The sequence below is a fragment of the Bubalus bubalis genome, chromosome 8 (genome assembly GCF_019923935.1).
Source record: "Bubalus bubalis isolate 160015118507 breed Murrah chromosome 8, NDDB_SH_1, whole genome shotgun sequence".
Lineage (NCBI taxonomy): Eukaryota > Metazoa > Chordata > Mammalia > Artiodactyla > Bovidae > Bubalus > Bubalus bubalis.
In genome coordinates, this window is record NC_059164.1 from 114,138,805 (window position 1) to 114,158,022 (window position 19,218).

General features: G+C 39.8%; 1 protein-coding gene across 19 annotated transcripts in view; it reads right to left on the reverse strand.

Moving 5' to 3' along the window:
* The window catches only part of KMT2C (lysine methyltransferase 2C), a 262,120-nt gene that overhangs the window by 68,266 nt on the left and 174,636 nt on the right, over positions 1-19,218 (reverse strand). For 18 of the 19 annotated variants that reach the window (XM_025291876.3, XM_025291897.3, XM_025291882.3 and 15 more), the window contains 9 exons: positions 18,861-18,980; positions 16,342-16,458; positions 8,921-9,022; positions 8,524-8,628; positions 5,530-5,711; positions 5,113-5,277; positions 4,032-4,141; positions 3,422-3,487; positions 2,282-2,494 (listed from right to left, as the gene is read on the reverse strand). In XM_025291876.3, the coding sequence (XP_025147661.3) occupies positions 2,282-2,494; positions 3,422-3,487; positions 4,032-4,141; positions 5,113-5,277; positions 5,530-5,711; positions 8,524-8,628; positions 8,921-9,022; positions 16,342-16,458; positions 18,861-18,980 (1,180 nt within the window). The remainder of the gene's footprint in view (positions 1-2,281; positions 2,495-3,421; positions 3,488-4,031; positions 4,142-5,112; positions 5,278-5,529; positions 5,712-8,523; positions 8,629-8,920; positions 9,023-16,341; positions 16,459-18,860; positions 18,981-19,218) is intronic. The other variant, XM_044947105.2, reaches the window with a different exon arrangement.

Here is a 19,218-nt window from a genome sequence, read left to right on the forward strand (position 1 = left end):
TTATTTCCCTCAAGAAACACTCATCAGTAGTTAAAAATTAACCCCACAAAGATGGGTATTGCTGCCATATTTCAGAAGCATTACAAGTTCATGTGGACTTTGTTTTACGTGTATGATATGATGCACGGTATTACTTCTAAGGGGATGTCTCTGCTGGCAGCCTCAATTCGGAAACTGTACAAGTGCAGAAATATCCACCATTTCTCACAGCACTGTTTCCCAGAACAGTAGTCATTGGGAAAGCCATATAGTCTTTTTATTGATGCTTTGTTTTTAAGAGGCTTTATAATCTCATACTTTGGGAATTAATGTGTACTATCAAGAAACCTCTCAAATTTTGTGAAATGCAGCAGATTTAAGTTAGGACTATGAAATCACTTTTCAGGAATTTTCTAACGGCCTCAGAAGTGACCGTTTTTCACCATACTCTGGGTGACGGACATCGGGTCAATTCCTCCCAGAAACACAGACTACTTCTTTACAAGCCCCACCCACTTAAAACTTCAAAATGCACTTCTGTTTCACAGTACATGGAAAGGGACATCCTGGGCGCAGGTCTTGGGGCGGGGGGATCTTACACAGAAGCATCAGAACGCTTTTCTCCCAACCACACAGATCCAAAACCACACTACTGCATAAGAAGTATCAGGATAAACAGGAGCACACACAGACCCACTGTAAGCCACGAGAATCTCTCATCTGACAACTGCAACAGCCGCCTGCCTGAACCACTTGCCACAGCTCTTGTGCTTCAAACTGTTTACACTGCAGCCGAGTGCTCTTTTAAAAATCTAAATAAGCTCATGCCTCCCTTCTCACCAGAAGCCTCCGACAACTCCCCTCCCATTTACAGGGAATCCTCAGGCAACACTCCACGGTCCTAGGGGAACTACTGAGTCGCCCCCCTCTCTTTACACCTCTGCTCTCATTGCTGCCCTTTGCCCTTCTGCTCACCCTGCTGGACACACAGCAAATGTGCCGGCGCGCCCCACCCAGGGTCTCTGCACTGGCATTCACGCCGTCTCTTTTCTCAGGTAAGAACAGGTCAGGTCATCTGAGCCCTCACCCCACTGTCTGCATTCCCAATTCCTCTCAACAGCACTTACCAAACACATTTTTATCAACTTATGCTGTCATATATTTTTAATGATCCTTTTTTTCTAATATTAAAATGAAAGTTCCATGAGCAGAGAAGTTTATCTGCTTTGTTCTCTGACAGAACTTCCAACATCTGGCGCACAGCAGGCATTCACTAAGTACTGGTAAGTGATGAGATGTGATGCAACGAAAGTAATTCTTTATTTTTGAATCGCCTGAAAAGAAACCACCACTCTCTAAAGAAGCCAATGGTGAGCTTCTTCAGAGATAAGCAAAAACAAACCTCATATTGAATTTAATGGGCTTCCCTGATGGTTCAGCTGGTAAAGAATCTGCCTGCAATGTGGGAGACCTGGGTTCGATCCTTGGGTTGGGAAGATCCCCTGGAGAAGGGAAAGGCTACCCACTCCAGTATTCTGATCTGGAGAATTCCACGGACTATACAGTCATCGGGTTGCAAAGAGTCGGACACGAGCAACTTTCACTCAAAGTTACTTTTTCATCACAAGAATTCAGCTAAAAAAAAAATATGTATTTTAACCAAGAAAATGTTTACAAACAGATGTTTTATGATAACCATCTGTGAATGTAAGCTTACACTTGAAAAAATGATTTCATTTCTAGAATGCATGGATGGGTTCTACTAGAACTTAGCCATGGCATCTAAGCTCACAGCCATCTGAGGAGGCTTTCACTGCCATCTAGCAAATCCTGTATTTTCAGATTTGTGATCTTCAAACATACAACGCTCCTGGAAATTCCTCTTAGTTTATTCTATAAGGATACATGAAAGGAAGAGAACCCAAAAAGGCAAGATGCAAGACGATCACTCTCTTAAGACAGGGTCACACCAAGGGTTATCCTCTAAGTCAGCAGGATTTTGTGCTCTTTAGTGGATAAGTCCTGTCTGACTCTCTGCAAACCCACAAACTGTATCCCACCAGGCTCCTCTGTCCATGGGATCTCCCAGGCAAGAATACTGGAGTGAGCAGCCATTTCCTCCCCCAGGGAATCTTCTGGACGGAGGGATCGAACCGCTATCTCCTGCATTAGCAAACAGATTCTTCACCACTGAGCCACCTGGGAAGCCCCCAGAAGGATCTACCCTTGGGTAAATCACATCCCTTAAAAGCTCTTTTAGTTTTTTGCAAATGTATTCCATGGAAAATATGTTAAGTATTACCTCGACTATCGTCCATTTCGCCATCCCTGGAATGCTCTGACTGGAGGTCTGGAGGGGTCTGAAGGACAGCCACACTATTCTGATTTATGATCTTCAACTTCAACTTTGGTTTTGACCGTTTTCTTCTTGGAACTGTAACCGTGAGGCTCTGTAACTGAGTCATCCCTGATTCCGTCAAACACACACCATCCTGGGTGTAGGTCTTGGGTGGATCTAAAATTACAATATCCCAAGGAAACAAATTAAAATTCTCCTCTTAATTTTGACTGTTAAGTTGATTACTTTCCAATAAGGCCCATGTCAAGGCAACGTGACTTCTATAAACAAATTACCTATGAAACGCACAATTAGAAGTATTCAATTAAAAGTAATAGTTGGCCAAACTTCTTTGAATTATAGACAGACATCTTGTAAATTTTTTTTTAAAAAATGGTCTTCCTGGCATTTCTATCTTCATGTATCAATATAGGAACTTAAAAAGCAAGCACCGAAGCTAAAAAGCAGTGCTTCAGCCACTCAAGTATGAGTTTTTTCCTAGAGTAGCCTTTCAGCGTAAAAGGTGAGGATGAATTTACACAAGAGAAATAAGAATACTCCAGAAGCCCATTTCGAAATCAAAGTATCAGTATAATCACCTACAAGGAGAGGTAGTAAATAACCAGAAATCCTGCAAAATTTGAAGTGTACAAAGTTGCTGCTCATTAGAACAATTTCTGTGCTATCCAAATGTTTTTGTATGAAATGAAATCAAACAGAACTATGCAAAAGAATGACAGTTTAAAAAGCCTGTTAATCACTATTCTAAGCTGACCTATTACAGAAGGAGAGTAAGTTCTGAAGAGATCTCTGTTTGCTAACTAAGTTTCATTGTTTAACTAAACACAATGTATCAATGAAATCAAAGCAAGTATGTAGTTAGCAGTTATTTCAAAAGTGGTTATTTTCACTGCCAATTTGTTGAGATTTGTAGGAATACTGTCACACTAAAGCTGGAAAAGGCATTTTGTATATTATTAGAGAAATGATTATCAACATTAGGGACTTTACACTGAGAATGATTAAGGCAGGAGTCATGTAACAAGTCAATTACATAAAAATCAAGCGTTTCTTTGCAGTCAAGGAAAGCATTTCAGATTTTACCTAGTTCTTTCACTTTTGTGACAATTTGTGCTACAAGTGAAGATTCACAGCAGTCTGAGGAAGGCACTGAAATTAAAAAAAAAAAACAAAACTCATAATTTTTAAAAAAAATTTAAAATGTATTTAAAGATTTACATATGGCTAAAGTTTCTACTGCTGCACCCATTTTAGTGAAATAAATGCTTGAATACTAAGCAGACTTAAAAGCTGTCTTGAAAACAACAAAACAACAGGGAGAAACGGTGGAGGAAATACTACGTAGAAGAAAAACTGATAAAGAATTGATGCTAAAAAAAAGGATCGATGTACTGGATTTCTACATATGCCTAGTAATTACAAAATTATGAGTCTTGAAAGCTACGCTTACATCTTAGAGCTAAAATATTTTAATTTACTTCCTTTATGTAAGTAGATTGTTTTAATATATTAAGTTGAGGTAATAAGACTTAATTTAAAACAAAAAGTAACTTATTTTTCATAAAACACTTTCCAAATAACAGCTTCACAAAAAGAGAAAAAGGAGCAGCGTTGAGCCCCCTCGCTGGTTCAGGACGACAAGCACAGGTGAGCTGTACGGGACAGCAGACTCACCACTCAGATCACCTCTTACCATTTGATGTAGGCATATAGGGTCTGCACAGGCTACAATCGAAACCAATGTCTGCTACATTCTCCACTTCCTCTTCAGTACTGAAGTTCTGACAAACTGCATGCATCCACCTAGAAAGACCACATTTGTATTTTTGAAAAAAGAATACACTAAGGATGGTTTCCTTTTAAAAACTGCAATAGTAGCTAACAACCTACAACCATGAAGCCCCTAAGTCTCACATGCTCCTTCCATCCAGCCCGTTTCTCTCCCTCCTAACCAGCCCTGCTGGCCCACAAAATCCATCAGAGCTGAAAAGAAAAAAGAAATGGGAACAAGTACCAGGAAATAAGCGGAAGCACTTCATTTGAGGAGGATCGGACAATCACTTTGTAATCTATCACAGACAGCCAGGACGTTGGCTCAAAGTGAAAATGTCAGTCAGTCACATCTGACTCTCTGCGACCCCATGGACTGTAGCCCGCTAGGCTCCTCTGTCCATGGAATTCTCCGGGCAAGCGTAGTGGAGTGGGTGGCCATGCCCTTCTCCAGGGGATCTTCCCGCCCCAAGGACTGAACCTGGGTCTCCTGCATTGCAGGCAGATTCTTTACTGTCTGCGCCACAAAGGAAGCTGGTGAGGGCAAGCAAGAAAGGAACGGACAAGACTGTGCGTGGTGGAGCATGCACAGGCTCCAGGTGATACGTCTCCTGTGAGGTGGATAGAGCTCACAGGAGTGAATGGTCAGTGGGAAACGAAAGCTGTCATTCTGCCTTACAACAAAGAACTGGTAGGCAGAGTCCTGAGAATCCTACGCTACTGACGAGATGCTATGCTGACCAACGCTATGTGAGCAGTGCTAACACAGCACAGTAACAGGCCCCTGAAATCAGCCCTCAGGAAACGCCGAGTGAAACATGCTAAGCCTGGAATTGAGAATACAAAAAAGAAAACAAGTTTCTAGCCAACTAAAAAATCTGGAAAGGAAAGATCTTAACTTCATAAATTTAAGATAGAAGAAAATTTCTTTTCCAATTTTCTTTTGCTATATTTAAGGGAGAGAAGCTCGCAAAAAAAAGAGGGGAGAGAGGAGAGCACAGTACCTGTCACACTGTCTGCACTGCAGAATCAGGTCCTCCTCTCTGTAGTTCCGGCAGCAGACGGGGCAGGAGGACAGGCTCGCACAGGGGGCGCACTGGGTGTAGTTGTTCTGCCACTCGCATCTCGGACCTGCGGACGTGGCTCCACAGTGCCTGCACCACACACACCTGGAAGCGACACGCACAGGTCTCAGCCCTACTTACCTGAGTTACGGCGTGGCTGAAACTCACAGAGCTACACACAGACACAACAGGGGGAGGTATTCAATGTAAATGGGAAATACTTGCTGATTAGTGATACCTATCATCATTAACACACACCACACAATTAAGCAGGTGTGGCTAATCTGCGAAAACTACAATGATGTGGCTCAGTTCTGAACCTAAACGTCTGAGGAGGAAAGCAAAGCCCCAGGGTACCATGTGCACTTCCAGCCTCCTTTGGGCACGGTCTGCAGGGGAGGGTCGAGGCAGTAGGTGTGGTAGCTTATGTCACAGTCGTCGCACAGCAGGAGCCGCCCCGGGTCCGTCGCCTTCCCACAGGCCTCGCACACGGTGCACTCAAGGCACCGCCAGCCCTTGCTCAGAACCACTTTAGTGATCTGCAAAAGAAACCACCAAGCTGTGTGATTCATACATTAACCCGCGCCTCACACAAACAGGATCAAGTACACCCTAAAAACTGACACGGTGCTCCCGTGCCCAGGAGCAGGAGAGGGGCAAGCGCTAACGCTCACTGTGGCCCAAGCCCGGGTGGCCACGTGCCTGTACGTTTAAGCGTCTGCCTAGTGGACACAGTAACTGACCGACTTTCATGCCTCAGTTTATGTAACGATCGTGTGCTCTGGATTTTATGGATTTTAAAGAAATCAAGTAAATTATCCCCAAACTGTTTCTTTTATTATTATGTATTTGGCGGTGACAGGATCTTTAGTTGCATGTGAAACTTAAGTTTCCTGACCAGGTCGCCTGCACTGGGAGCGAGGAGTTTTAGCCACTGGACCACCAGGGAAGTCCCCCCATGATTTTTAATATAGGACTTGAAAATGTATTGATACGGTTTCAATCTATGACATTTCATGAATTAATGATTCTTAAAGTTGTATACATCACGTAAGGACTTGTATATTAAAATCAACATTAAAAATGCAAAACTCTTAAGGTATAACATGAATTCCCAAGGTGACTTCATGGTTTTGGAGGATTTTAGGCTATGAACCTAGGACTTTTAAAGTTCACATTCACTCCTCTCTGTATTCTCCTTTCCTTCAAGGGTCTAACTTAGTAGAAAAGTTTGAGAACCTCAATTCCTCAAAGCAGCCACATTATGTAATATTAAGCATCTGGAACCAACTAAAAAAATCCAGTAAGATTAGAGACTATGTATAAAAAGGACAACAAAGAATCTGTGTAATAACAGTACAGCAAGTGATCAAGATAGAGAATAAAAATTCAGACCATGAGGAAGCTACATGGGAGGAAAAGAAAAGTGAAATTAATGATCAACTATCAAAACAGCACCAAATTTTCTAACTTCAGATCCTAAAATAGACTAATAGTTTTCAATTCTACAGGAAAATACTTTTCAATCCTTAACCTAGCTAAACCAGCAATTAAACTGAAAAGTCTTTTAGACATACAAAGACTCAAACTTCAGCTCCTGAGTACTCTCTCTAATGAACTTAGCGATATGAGGCATGAAGTGAGGGCATATACCAAGAAAAAGGAAGCATGGGATCCTGAAGGCAATGAACCCGACGTCAGCCCAGAGATATTAAGGATGAGAACTGAACAACAGACCCAGAAGGTTCCAGCCCAGCTCAGAACAGAGAATAACAGAGTATAGAAGGGGTGGGCCTTTCCCAGAAAAATAGGTACTCGCTGAAATAATGTGCTATCATATTTCTACAGTAGGTAAAAAAACAAACAACAAAAATTAATGGAAAATCATCAATCATTGTTTTCTTCTTGCTATAAAAAACTCCAAGAAAAAACAAACTAAACTCATACTATACTATTTAGGTCTCCAGCGAACATTTATGGAGTCATAACCAACATGAAATTAAAAGACATTTGCTACTGGGAAGGAAAGCTATGACAAACCTGGACAGCATATTAAAAGCAAAGACATCACATTGCTGACAAAGGTGCATATAATTAAAGGCATGGTTTTTCCAGTAGTCAGGTACAGATGTAAGAGTTGGACAATAAAGAAGGCCGAGCACCAAAGAATTGATGCTTTCAAACTGTGGTGCTGGAGGAAGATTCTTGCGAGTCCCTTCAACAGCAAAGAGAGAAAAAACCAGTCAATCCTAAAGAAAATCAACCCTGAATATTCACTGGAAGCACTGAAGCTGAAGCTCCAATATTTCAGCCACCTGATGCAAAGAGCTGACTCACTGGAAAAGACCCTGATGCTGGGAAAAATTGAAGGCAAAAGGAGAAGGGGACAGCAGAGGATGAGACGGTTAGATAGCATCACTCAAAGTCAATGGACATGAGTTTGAGCAAACTCTGGGAGATAATGAAGGACTGGGAAGCCTGGTGAGCTTCAGTTCATGCGGTCACAAAGAGTTGGACACAACATAGTGCCTGAACAACAACAAAGAGTTCTTAAAGTTTGAGATGAGCCACCCCAGAGTGAAGGCTCTGTGGACTCACCTTAAAGCTTAAAAAGAAGTTTCAAAAGGTTCAAACAATTGCCTGCACAACAACAAAAACTCAACCCCTTTTTTAAAGGAGCCAAATCCAGACTTTCAACAATATGCTAACTCAATGCACAATGTCCATATGCAATCGAAAATTACTAGATGTTAAAAAAGGCTGGAAAACATATCCTAATCAGGAGAAAAAAGGGTTAATATGTGATGTGTATGACAGAAGCAGCAGACAATTATAAACTTTTCAAGGACTTGTGAGGGTGTGAAGTGGAGGGTGGAAGTTGGAAAGTAGGTTGGTGAACCAAAACACGTGCTTCAAATTTGATGAAAACTATCAACCCACTGATCCAGGTAAAAGAAAATGTCCTTTTGCATATGAATGAGGGTTTGGTGACAGTGGAGAGTGAGCAGGGTGAAATAATGAGTTTTTACTACATATTCTAGTAGTCAACTTTTATGATCAATAGAATGAATCAACTTCATGCCTTACCAAAAAATAGTATAAAGTATCTTTTAATATTAAATGTATACATTTGTTCTTATACTTTTTCAAGGCAATGCAGGACAATTACCACAAATTACCTCAAGGAGTTTCTTGAGGTAACACTTTAAAGGCAATATTTCAAGTATATACTTAAATATTGTCACACATATATAATAATCCTAACAAACAATAATTGATTAATTATAAGAACTGGAGTTAGCACAATACTACTCAGTTCAAATCGTAACATTTATATTTAAGTGTATTTACCTTAATACTGACACAGTATGGATGGTAACACTGACCACACTGAGAACAGGCAAGTAATCTTCCCTCTGCTCCTTGGCCAAAACTGCCACAAACTACACACATATCCTGAAATCAAGAACACAGTCACATATTTTAAATCCAAGACCAAACTAAGAATATGCTAACATGCTAATTTTACAATCGGTATAAATCACCTTCTTCGTTGATATAGCTCTAGAGCTAAATAATCAGTTGGCCAAAAAATCTGTTAGGGTCTTCCCATAAGACGCTGTGGAAAAACCTAACAAACCTTTTGGCCGATCCAATATCAGATGACACCAATGTCAGTGCGAATGAGATGAATTCGAAATGGACAAGGAGGAATGCAAAAGTGGAGAACAAGTAATTTAGTTCAAACCTGATGCAAAGTGAACTTGTCACTACTAGAAAACAACACAACAGTATTGTGCATCGAGTTCTCTTCTTCATCCTTATTTGATGAAGTATCTGCAGCAGACACCTATAAGAAGCAAAACACACAAAACGTGAAGTCATACTTCTCACCTGGTCGCAAAGTTTAAGAAGATTCATATTTAAAATGTAACTTTTTTGCCAGAGATGACACTAACAATTCTAAATTAGACTATTACTGCCAAGATAATATTATAAACATATAAAGTATGGCATTTTTTACTCACTTAATTGTTTCTTTATAGAGCTACAAGTCTCACAGATCAGGAAGTAATGAGAAAACAAATCTGTCTTTAAGAAGACTTGATTAACCAAAAATTCTAATCAAGAAACAAAGAGTGAATTATTTATGTGTACACATAAACACACACACATATGTATGTATCATTTTATTTCAGTGACTCTTAAAGCCTGAAATCGGTGCACTCCAAACTGAGATGTATGAAGATATAAATACAAAATACACATCAGATTTTAAAGACTTAGTAACAAAAAATGTAGATATAGCTCATAAATAATTTTGTGCATTTTATAAATTACATGTTGATATGATGCTATTTTGGACATAATGAATCAAAAAGTATATATTAAAATTAAAATTTCATTGTTCCTTTTTTTTTTTTGATGTAGCTACTAGAAAGGTTTTTTTGTTTTAGTAGGTAGAGGGTGGGTTTTGGCCAAGCTGCGTGGCTTGCTAGATCTTATTTCCCCCACAAGGGACTGAACCCAGGCCCTTGGCAGTGAGTCCGGGTGGAATCCTAACCAATGGACCTCCAGGAAATTCCCTAGAAAGTTCTAAATTGCATATATAGGTCACACGGGGCTTCCCTGGTGGCTCAGCTGGTAAAGAATCTGCCTGCAATGCAAGAGAACCGGGTTCAATTCCTGGGTCAAGAAGATTCCCTGGAAAAGGGAATGGTTACCCATTCCAGTATTCTTGACTGCAGAATCCCATGGACAGAGGAGCCTGGTGGGCTACAGTCCTGGGGGTTACAAAGAGCTGGACATGACTGAGCGACTAATATCTTAGTACGTTATGGGTAGCATATTTCTTTTTGGACAGCAACGCTTCAGAATATAATCATTTTGAGTAACATCAAAATTTCAGTATTAGCCAAAGGATTATCAACCACAGTCATTAAGTTATGGACTTAGTTAAATTTGACCAAATCAACTAAGTACACACTGGCTTGTTAATAATTATTTCCAGCGTGCTTATCATGGAAAAAGCTCTGAACTGGATGTTAAAAACAGAGGATAAGAAAACCAATGCCAAAATTATACATCCTCTTTGCTTTAAAAGCTTACAATCTAGTGTGGAAGAATTGAGCTGAAACACAAAGTAAAAATAGAATTATTGTTCTTAACAAATACTGACAAAAGAGTAACTAAACAGAAGGAATATGTTACAGTAATACATTTTTTCAATATACATGAGTTTAAACGCAGTTTTAATGGACATTTCTACTGTTTCACAATGTCAACAATAAAAACAATTTACAGTCATAGAGGCCTAAAGATAACAAGGGAAGAGTGTAAACAACCCAATTAGTCAGCACGAGGGAATGACTAAAACTACAGAAAATCCAAACTTCTGAAGAATTATGCAGTATTTAAAAAAATATCAAGGTAGAAATCTGTATGGATTTCCATACAGGAAGTCATCACACTACACTGCTGAGTTCAAAATAAGCTGCAGACAACTATGCAAGCTGCAGCACCATGGCATCAAACAGCAAAATGATGGTGTGTCTGCCCAAGGACACACAGCACAGGCTCAAGCATAAGGAGTTGCTGGTTCTGCCAGTCAAAGGTGGTTCAACGCTGGCAGTCTCATACGAATCAGCCTAAAACGTAAATGCCCCAAGCAGGTCAAAGTGAGAGAACTAGGACTCAGGAGGTAGCAGCAGTAGAAACACTCTGATCTATTTACAATGTTTAAAAATTTTAAAGTGAGGAAAGTGTGAAAGTGAAGTCACTCAGTTGTGTCCGACTCTTCGCGACCCCATGGACTGCAGCCTACCAGGCTCCTCCATCCATGGGATTCTCCAGGCAAGAGTACTGGAGTGGGGTGCCATGTTTGTAACTCACTTATCAACAAACAAGCTACATGATCATCTCTACAAATGCAAAAATAAAATCTCAAAAAACTGACAGAATCTATTTTCTGACATCTACTCCTGATTTTAAAAACATCACAGCGAACTATGAATAGAAAAGAATCTCCTCAAACTGATTTGAGATGTCTATTAAAACTAAACACCATACTTAATTATGAAAAACTATCTGCTATCTCCTCATGGTCAAAAATAAGATTACCTAAGCTCATCACTTCTATTCCAACTGTACTGAAAGATATCGCAAATTCAACAAAAAACAGACACAAAAGGACTCTAGATTAAAAAGAAAGACAAAGTTTATCTTTGTCTTTGCAGACAACATGATCATTTATGTAGAAAATCCAATGGATTCTACAAATAAGCAATTAGAATAAGGAGTTTCATATGGTTATAGTATACACAACCTTACTGTGTACACAATCAATACACAAAAATAAGCAGTATTTCTAAATACTAGCAACTGACAAAAACAATCCGAAATTAAGACAACACTACCATTAACAACAGCATAAAAATATGGTCTGCTAAGTCACTTCAGTCATGTCCGACTCTGTGCGACCTCATAGACAACAGCCCACCGGGCTCCCTCGTCCCTGGGATTCTCCAGGCAAGAACACTGGAGTGGGTTGCCATTTCCTTCTCCAACGCATGAAAGTGAAAAGGGAAAGTGAAGTCACTCAGTTATGTCCAACCCTCAGCGACCCCATGGACTGCAGCCTACCAGGCTCCTCCATCCATGGGATTTTCTAGGCAAGAGTACTGGAGGGGGGTGCCATTGCCTTCTCCTAAGTAGAGATAAATCTGATTAACAGTGTCTGTTCAACCTGTCTGTCAAACTAAACATCACTGAAAGAAACTAAAGAAATGGAAATACTAGCGTTCATGGATTCAAAAACTCAATATGGTTAAAATGTCAATTTTTCCCAAGTTAATCTATATTTTGAACACAAACCCAGTCAAAATTTTAGCAGGTTTATTTTATAGGTACTGACAAGCTAAAACTAAAATTAATATAGCAGTACAAAGGATTTAGAATAGCCAAAACAACTTTGAAAAGTAGATAATCCAAAGACAGTGTCCAATTTCAAGAGTAGTTGTAAAGTAGAAGTAATCAAAGCAGTGTGGTACCGGCCTAAACAGAGCAACGGTATAGTGAGATTAGAAAAACAGATCCACAAATAAAACAATTTTTAAGAATGATGAAAGGCAATTCAGAGAAACAGTGCTCAAACAACTGGCTATTCACAGCATGTAAACAAAATGAACTTTCATCCCTATTCATGCTATAGTTAAAAAACTCAAATTGGATCATAGATCTAAGTGCAATACCTTTCTAAAAGAAAGCAGAGCATCTTTGTGATCCTGGATTACATCAATATTTCTCAGCACCAGAAAACACAACCCAAAGGGGGAAAATATCAATAAGTTGGATATTTATTGATATATAAATATATCAATAAATTAAATCAAAATTAAAATCATCTGCTCTTATCAAAATTAAATCAACTCTATCAAAATTAAATCATCTGCTCTTCAAAAGACAGTTAAGAACATGCAAAGACAAACATCAAAATGCAAAAAAAATCTGCAAATCATATATATGATAAAGAGCTTGTGTCCAGAATAAAGAAATCTCAACTCAGTAAATTAAAAAAAAAAAAAAAACACCTACTCAATTTATTTTTAATACATTAAAGATCTGAAGAGTGACCTTATGAAAGAAGATATATAGATAGCAAATTAGCACCTAAAAAGCTGATGAACATCTGGAGTCACTGCTGCTGCTGCTGCTGCTAAGTCGCTTCAGTCGTGTCCGACTCTGTGCGACCCCACAGACGGCAGCCCACCAGGCTCCCCCGTCCCTGGGATTCTCCAGGCAAGAACACTGGAGTGGGTTGCCATTTCCTTCTCCAATGCATGAAAGTGGAAGTGAAAGTGAAGTCGCTCAGTCGTGTCCAACTCCTAGCGACCCCATGGACTGCAGCCCACCAGGCTCCTCCGTCCATGGGATTTTCCAGGCAAGAGTACTGGAGTGGGGTGCCATTGCCTTCTCCGCAGGAGTCACTAGAGAAGCACAAAGAAGACACTATTAACATGCCTGTTACAGTGGCTAAAATTAAGATGACTGGCCACACCAAATGTGTGTGAGTAGGTGGAAGAAATGGAGCCTTGTACAGTCTTACAAATTTAAAATGTCATACCCAACGTGACAACCAGCCTTTCCTTGAAAAGCTAAGCCTATACCTACCATATATCCAGCATTCCATCTCTACGTAATTATCCATGAGAAAAAGAAAAGTCCACATATGCACTGAGATATAAATTTTCAGTTCAGTTCGGTCACTCAGTCGTGTCCGACTCTTTGCGACCCCATGAATCGCAGCACACCAGGCCTCCCTGTCCATCACCAACTCCTGGAGTTCACTCAGACTCAAGTCCATCGAGTCAGTGATGCCATCCAGCCATCTCATCCTCTGTCATCTGCTTCTCCTCCTGCCCCTAATCCCTCCCAGCATCAGAGTCTTTTCCGGTGAGTCAACTCTTCCCATAAGGTGGCCAAAGTACTGGAGTTTCAGCTTTAGCATCATTCCTTCCAAAGAACACCCAGGGCTGATCTCCTTCAGAATGGACTGGTTGGATGTCCTTGCAGTTCAAGGGACTCTCAAAAGTCTTCTCCAACACCACAGTTCAAAAGCATCAATTCTTCGGCGCTCAGCCTTCTTCACAGTCCAACTCTCACATCCATACATGACCACAGGAAAAACCATAGCCTTGACTAGATGGACCTTTGTTGGCAAAGTCATGTCTCTGCTTTTGAATATGCTATCTAGGTTGGACATAACTTTCCTTCCAAGGAGTAAGCGTCTTTTAATTTCATGGCTCCAGTCACCATCTGCAGTGATTTTGGAGCCCAAAAATAAAGTCTGACACTGTTTCCACTATTTCCCCATCTATTTCCCATGAAGTGATGGGACCGGATGCCGTGATCTTTGTTTTCTGAATGTTGAGCTTTAAGCCAACTTTTTCACTCTCTACTTTCACTTTCATCAAGAGGCTTTTTGGTTCCTCTTCACTTTCTGCCATAAGGGTGGCGTCATCTGCATATCTGAGGTTATTGATATTTCTCCCGGCAATCTTGATTCCAGCTTGTGCTTCTTCCAGCCCAGCGTTTCTCATGATGTACTCTGCATAGAAGTTAAATAAGCAGGGTGACAATATACAGCCTTGACGTACTGCTTTTCCTATTTGGAACCAGTCTGTTGTTCCATGTCCAGTTCTAACTGTTGCTTCCTGACCTGCATACAGATTTCTCAAGAGGCAGGTCAGGTGGTCTGGTATTCCCATCTCTTTCAGAATTTCCCATAGTTTATTGTGATCCACAAGGTAAAAGGCTTTGGCATAGTCAATAAAGCAGAAATAGATGTTTTACTGGAACTTTCTTGCTTTTTCCATGATCCAGTGGATGTTGGCAATTTGATCTCTGATTCCTCTGCCTTTTCTAAAACCAGCTTGAACATGAGGAAGTTCACGGTTCACATATTGCTGAAGCCTGGCTTGGAGAATTTTGAGCATGACTTTACTAGCATGTGAGATGAGTGCAATTGTGCAGTAGTTTGAGCATTCTTTGGCATTCCCTTTCTTTGGGATTGGAATGAAAACTGACCTTTTCCAAAGTTTAGAGCATATTTATTTCTAAGAGACAAAAAAACAGACATGAACTTAATGTTCTTAAATAGGTAAACAGACAATACTAACTGTGGCACAGCCATACTGTGTAATACTCTTCAGTAACAAAACGGAACGCACTGTTAACATACAAGAGCATGAATTAATATCAAAGTAAGTATGCTGAGTGAAATATGTCATATCAAAAAGAGAATTTTCAGTATGATTTCACTTATAAACTCCAGAAAATGCAAACAGCGATGGATATCAGATCAGGCACTACCCAGGGGTGAGGCCAGAAGGAAGACAGGGGTCTTCCGGGCAGCACAAAGGAATTCTGGGCTTGAGGATGTTCTTAATTGCAGCGTGGGTTTCACAGGTGCAACCATATGTCAAAACCTACACAACTGTACACTTCAAATATCTGTACCTTATATCAATTTTATCTCAGTAAGTCTACCAATTTGGGGAGGGGGAGCGGAGGGGGAAGGGAGGGAGGAAGACAGGGAAGGAGGAATTTGCTTTTTTCAAAAAGGACCAGAATCCAGGTTTCTTTACTTCTTTAGTAGGAAAACTGAGTAATTCTACCTGTCTCCTGAACTTAAAATGACAATTGGAATCTAAAAAACAGGGTATCAGTAAAATAGTAAAGTCACTGCATGAAATGTTTGCCATTATTTGCCAAACATGGTTTTTTCAACACATTTAAGGAAAGCCTCATAATGTGCCAGTGAGCAAATATTTACCAACCTGAAATTCAAAGACAATCAAAATCTTCAACATTTTTAGAGTCCACACTAACCTACAACATTCCTAATTTCTTCTGTAAACAACATTACAACACTGAGAACACCTACAATCAAAAACTTAAAACGCCCGCATAATTAAATTCTTCATATAAACTCAAGAATATGACAGGAATTTTTTTTTTAATAGAAGAGCAAATATATTGCATACTGGATTTTGGGAAGGGTTGGCACAGAAAGGTCAGAGTCAAAGAGGATGGGAGGAAAAGAAAAAAGGCATGAGAAGGCAGGAAATAGAAAAGAAACTTCGTCAGAGGTTTAAAAAGAAAGCTGGCTCAGTGGTAGTCCTCCTGCCAATGCAGGAGACACAGGTTCGATCCCTGATCCGGGACGATCCCTCATGCTGTGGAGCAACCAAGCCCGCCTGCCACAGCCACTGAGCCTGTGCTCCAGAGTCCATGCTCCGCAGTGAGAGAAGGGACCACAACGAGAGCTCCTGCACCACAGCTAGAGGGCAGCCCTTACTTGGCTGCCTCACCTACAGAAAAGCCCGCGGAGCAACAAAGACCCAGCACAGTCATAAATAAGTAAATACGCAAATTGAGATAATTTTAGCCTATTTATGTGACTCTCAGCATCTTAAGTTCAGTTCAGCTGCTCGGTTGCGTCCGACTCTTTGCAACCCCATGGACTGCAGCACACCAGGCTTCCCAGTCCATCACCAACTCCCGGAGCATGCTCAAATCATGCCCATTGAGTGACTTGGTAAGAGTGAAATTATCATCATCAGCTGACACATTAAGGACTACAGCAAAGGTAAAGGGAGCAGGCCTTACCCCTGGTAACACGACTGCCCCGATTCCACTTTTCAATTTTGATCTGCCTCGGCCGCCTCGTCCAGACAGTCCTGCACCACGAGGTCTCCGCTTTCCTGGAAATCCGGACCCCCGGCCCTACACAACAGATATGGAAAAGTCAGCATTTTGCAAAAGCTCAGAAGAATTTTAAATCCAAATGTGAGATAAACCATCATATGAAATGTTACACAAATACACTTGCTTCTTTCTCATCGAATGACAGCTATTAAGTGACCAGGCTTATCATTTGCAACTTCCGATATGTGTTCTACAACCTAAACATCTGCAACCTTAAAAATCAAACATGGGTCTGTCACTGTGAATGCCCTGCATCAGTAAACACCTGTCACTGTATTTCCATTTGCTAACCTTACATTCAAGGTGGCTAGAACAGACACACCTCTATCCAAGTACTTTCACGTGTAACTAATTTTATCACATACAGAGCAAGTGTAGGGAAGGACTCTCTCTAGCTGGCTTCTTACAAGTATACCAAAAGTTAAGATACGCTGAGTACTTACTACCTACTGCTCGAGCACTTGTTCCTCTCAACAATCTCATATGGTCACTACTATCTTATTATCCCCATGTTAGAGATAAGTACACTGAGGAATATGGGCTTTCAGGCGATGCTAGTGATAAAAAATCTGCCTGCCAATGCAGGAGACTCAAGAGACCCGGGTTTGATTACTGGGTTGGGAAGATCCCCTGGAGGAGGGCATGACAACCCACTCCAGTATTCTTGCCTGGAAAATCTCACTGACAAAGGAGCCTGGTGGGCTACAGTCCAGCCAAAGAGTCAAACACGACTGAAGCAACTGAGCACATACGCACAGAGGAATAAAATGGTTAAGTAACTTGCCCAAAGTCATACAGCTGGCAAGTCTGGCTCCAGTATCTACATTTTTAACCAATACTCTGTACTGACACAATGCATGAAAAATAATTTAAGTATACAATAGTAATTTTTTGTCATTAAAATTGTCAATTTCCTTTAATCATTCAAAAGCTGATGAAAGTAAAAGGCTTGCTTTAAATCACTGAGATAATAAATACTTGAAATAGAAATAATTTATCTGAATTTTTACCTAATACAAGAAAGAAATCTTTGGAAAAACATGTTGAATCTCCTGATATTTTAACAAATAAGTACTAAGGTTATTTGTTTTTGTGATTTTCTCATTCTCAGATTTATTTATTACTACCTGAAAAAAACCTGACATCTACACACCTAATTACATATATTTAAGATTACTAAAATGCTTGGGAAAATCCTGATTTTTTTTCCCCTCACAAGTGAAATAATATGCCACATCTTCAATGGATCTCACTTTTCATAGTTTGAAATACTGAGCTCATTACCTCCTTGGCAGAACGGTTTCCAAGTACATAAATTGTGGCTATACTGTGAGCATAAGGAAGACACACGTGAACAAAGGGGAAGAGGGTCTTTTTCCCTTCAGTTTAGTAAGTTACAGCCAGCTTCTAGTTTTCCCTCTGTCTCTCTTTATCCTCTTAAGCTCCTCTCCTTCAAATATCAAGCTTCTCGGAACAAGGGACAGGGTAGGGTTGGACTGGATGGCTTTTGTTTTTTAATTGGTATAAAAGACTCTTTACAAGCCAGTGATCGAATCGAGACTACAGTAATCCCTCAACTCATTTTTCCTCAGCATCCAATGACACAGGTAAGAAAAAGTAAAAAATGAGTGGTATACGTTTCAAAATGGTCAAGCAAGACTTCTAAGTTCTTAAAAAAGATATTTACGTTTTCAATACCTTGCATTGGTATCTGAGTTGACAACTAGTTCTTCCAATAGTGATAGAAAATAAGAAAGCAGAATCTAGAACCCCCTTTGAAATCCTGATTCTAAATTAAAAACCATTATTCCATAATTACATTAAATAAAGAAGATGAAATACTGTCTTCTCTAGTCAGTAATGTTTTAACTTTTCAGATGATTAACATTTTTTCAAATTAATTTTTCACCCTTCAAAATGCATCAGATTGCTTAACTTACAGTCAAGGACTAGCAGAATTATCCACCAAAGATATGAAAAAGTTTCTATAATTTTTATTAACAGACAATGAAATCTGCCGCAATTCTGCTATTTCTTCTCCAATTGTATATAAAACATTAATGCAGTTTTAATTTTGTTCTTTTCTGAGCAACAAAATTTTATATCATGAATGAGTCCTTAATTACTTTATAGCCTACAGGACAAGGATTTCCCCCAACAGAAAATATACTGTTAATTACAATATAAAAGGAAACATTAAAAAGGTATTAGAAATTTACACTTAAGATCAGTCAACTAAAATGGCAATTTAATTTCCTCCTAGTCCAGGTTTTTAAAGGCAAGCATGCTGCTTCTTCATATTAAAAATTTTAGACGTAAAAAGTGGCTCTGGAAACCAGAGAAGTTTAATTCTTAACTTCTATTCGGACAAAACCAACCAGAAAGAAATGACATATGAATGTAAATGCAGTTTTATTTACCACTTTGATGCTCCAAATGGCACTGCCAGGAAGCTGCCTGGGTTTAAAAATTTCCCGACCTTCTGAAATGTCTGGGGACCAGGAAGGTGGGCTCACTGTATTATGGGTACTCCAAGCCCCCTAGGATATGGCAGGTGAGAAAATAGATGTATAAAACTCCGCAACGTAAAAAGTCAAAGCCAGCAACTAAAGAATTTTAGAACAGCAAAAACAAATGCAGACGTATGGAAACTTAGGACAAATTGCTTCAAGGAAGTAAGGAAAGTAAGTTTATCACTTAACAGTGACTTTATGTTTAAATGTTTGCAGCTACAATTTACATTAAATGTTACATTCTGGTTGAAACATCAGTACAATA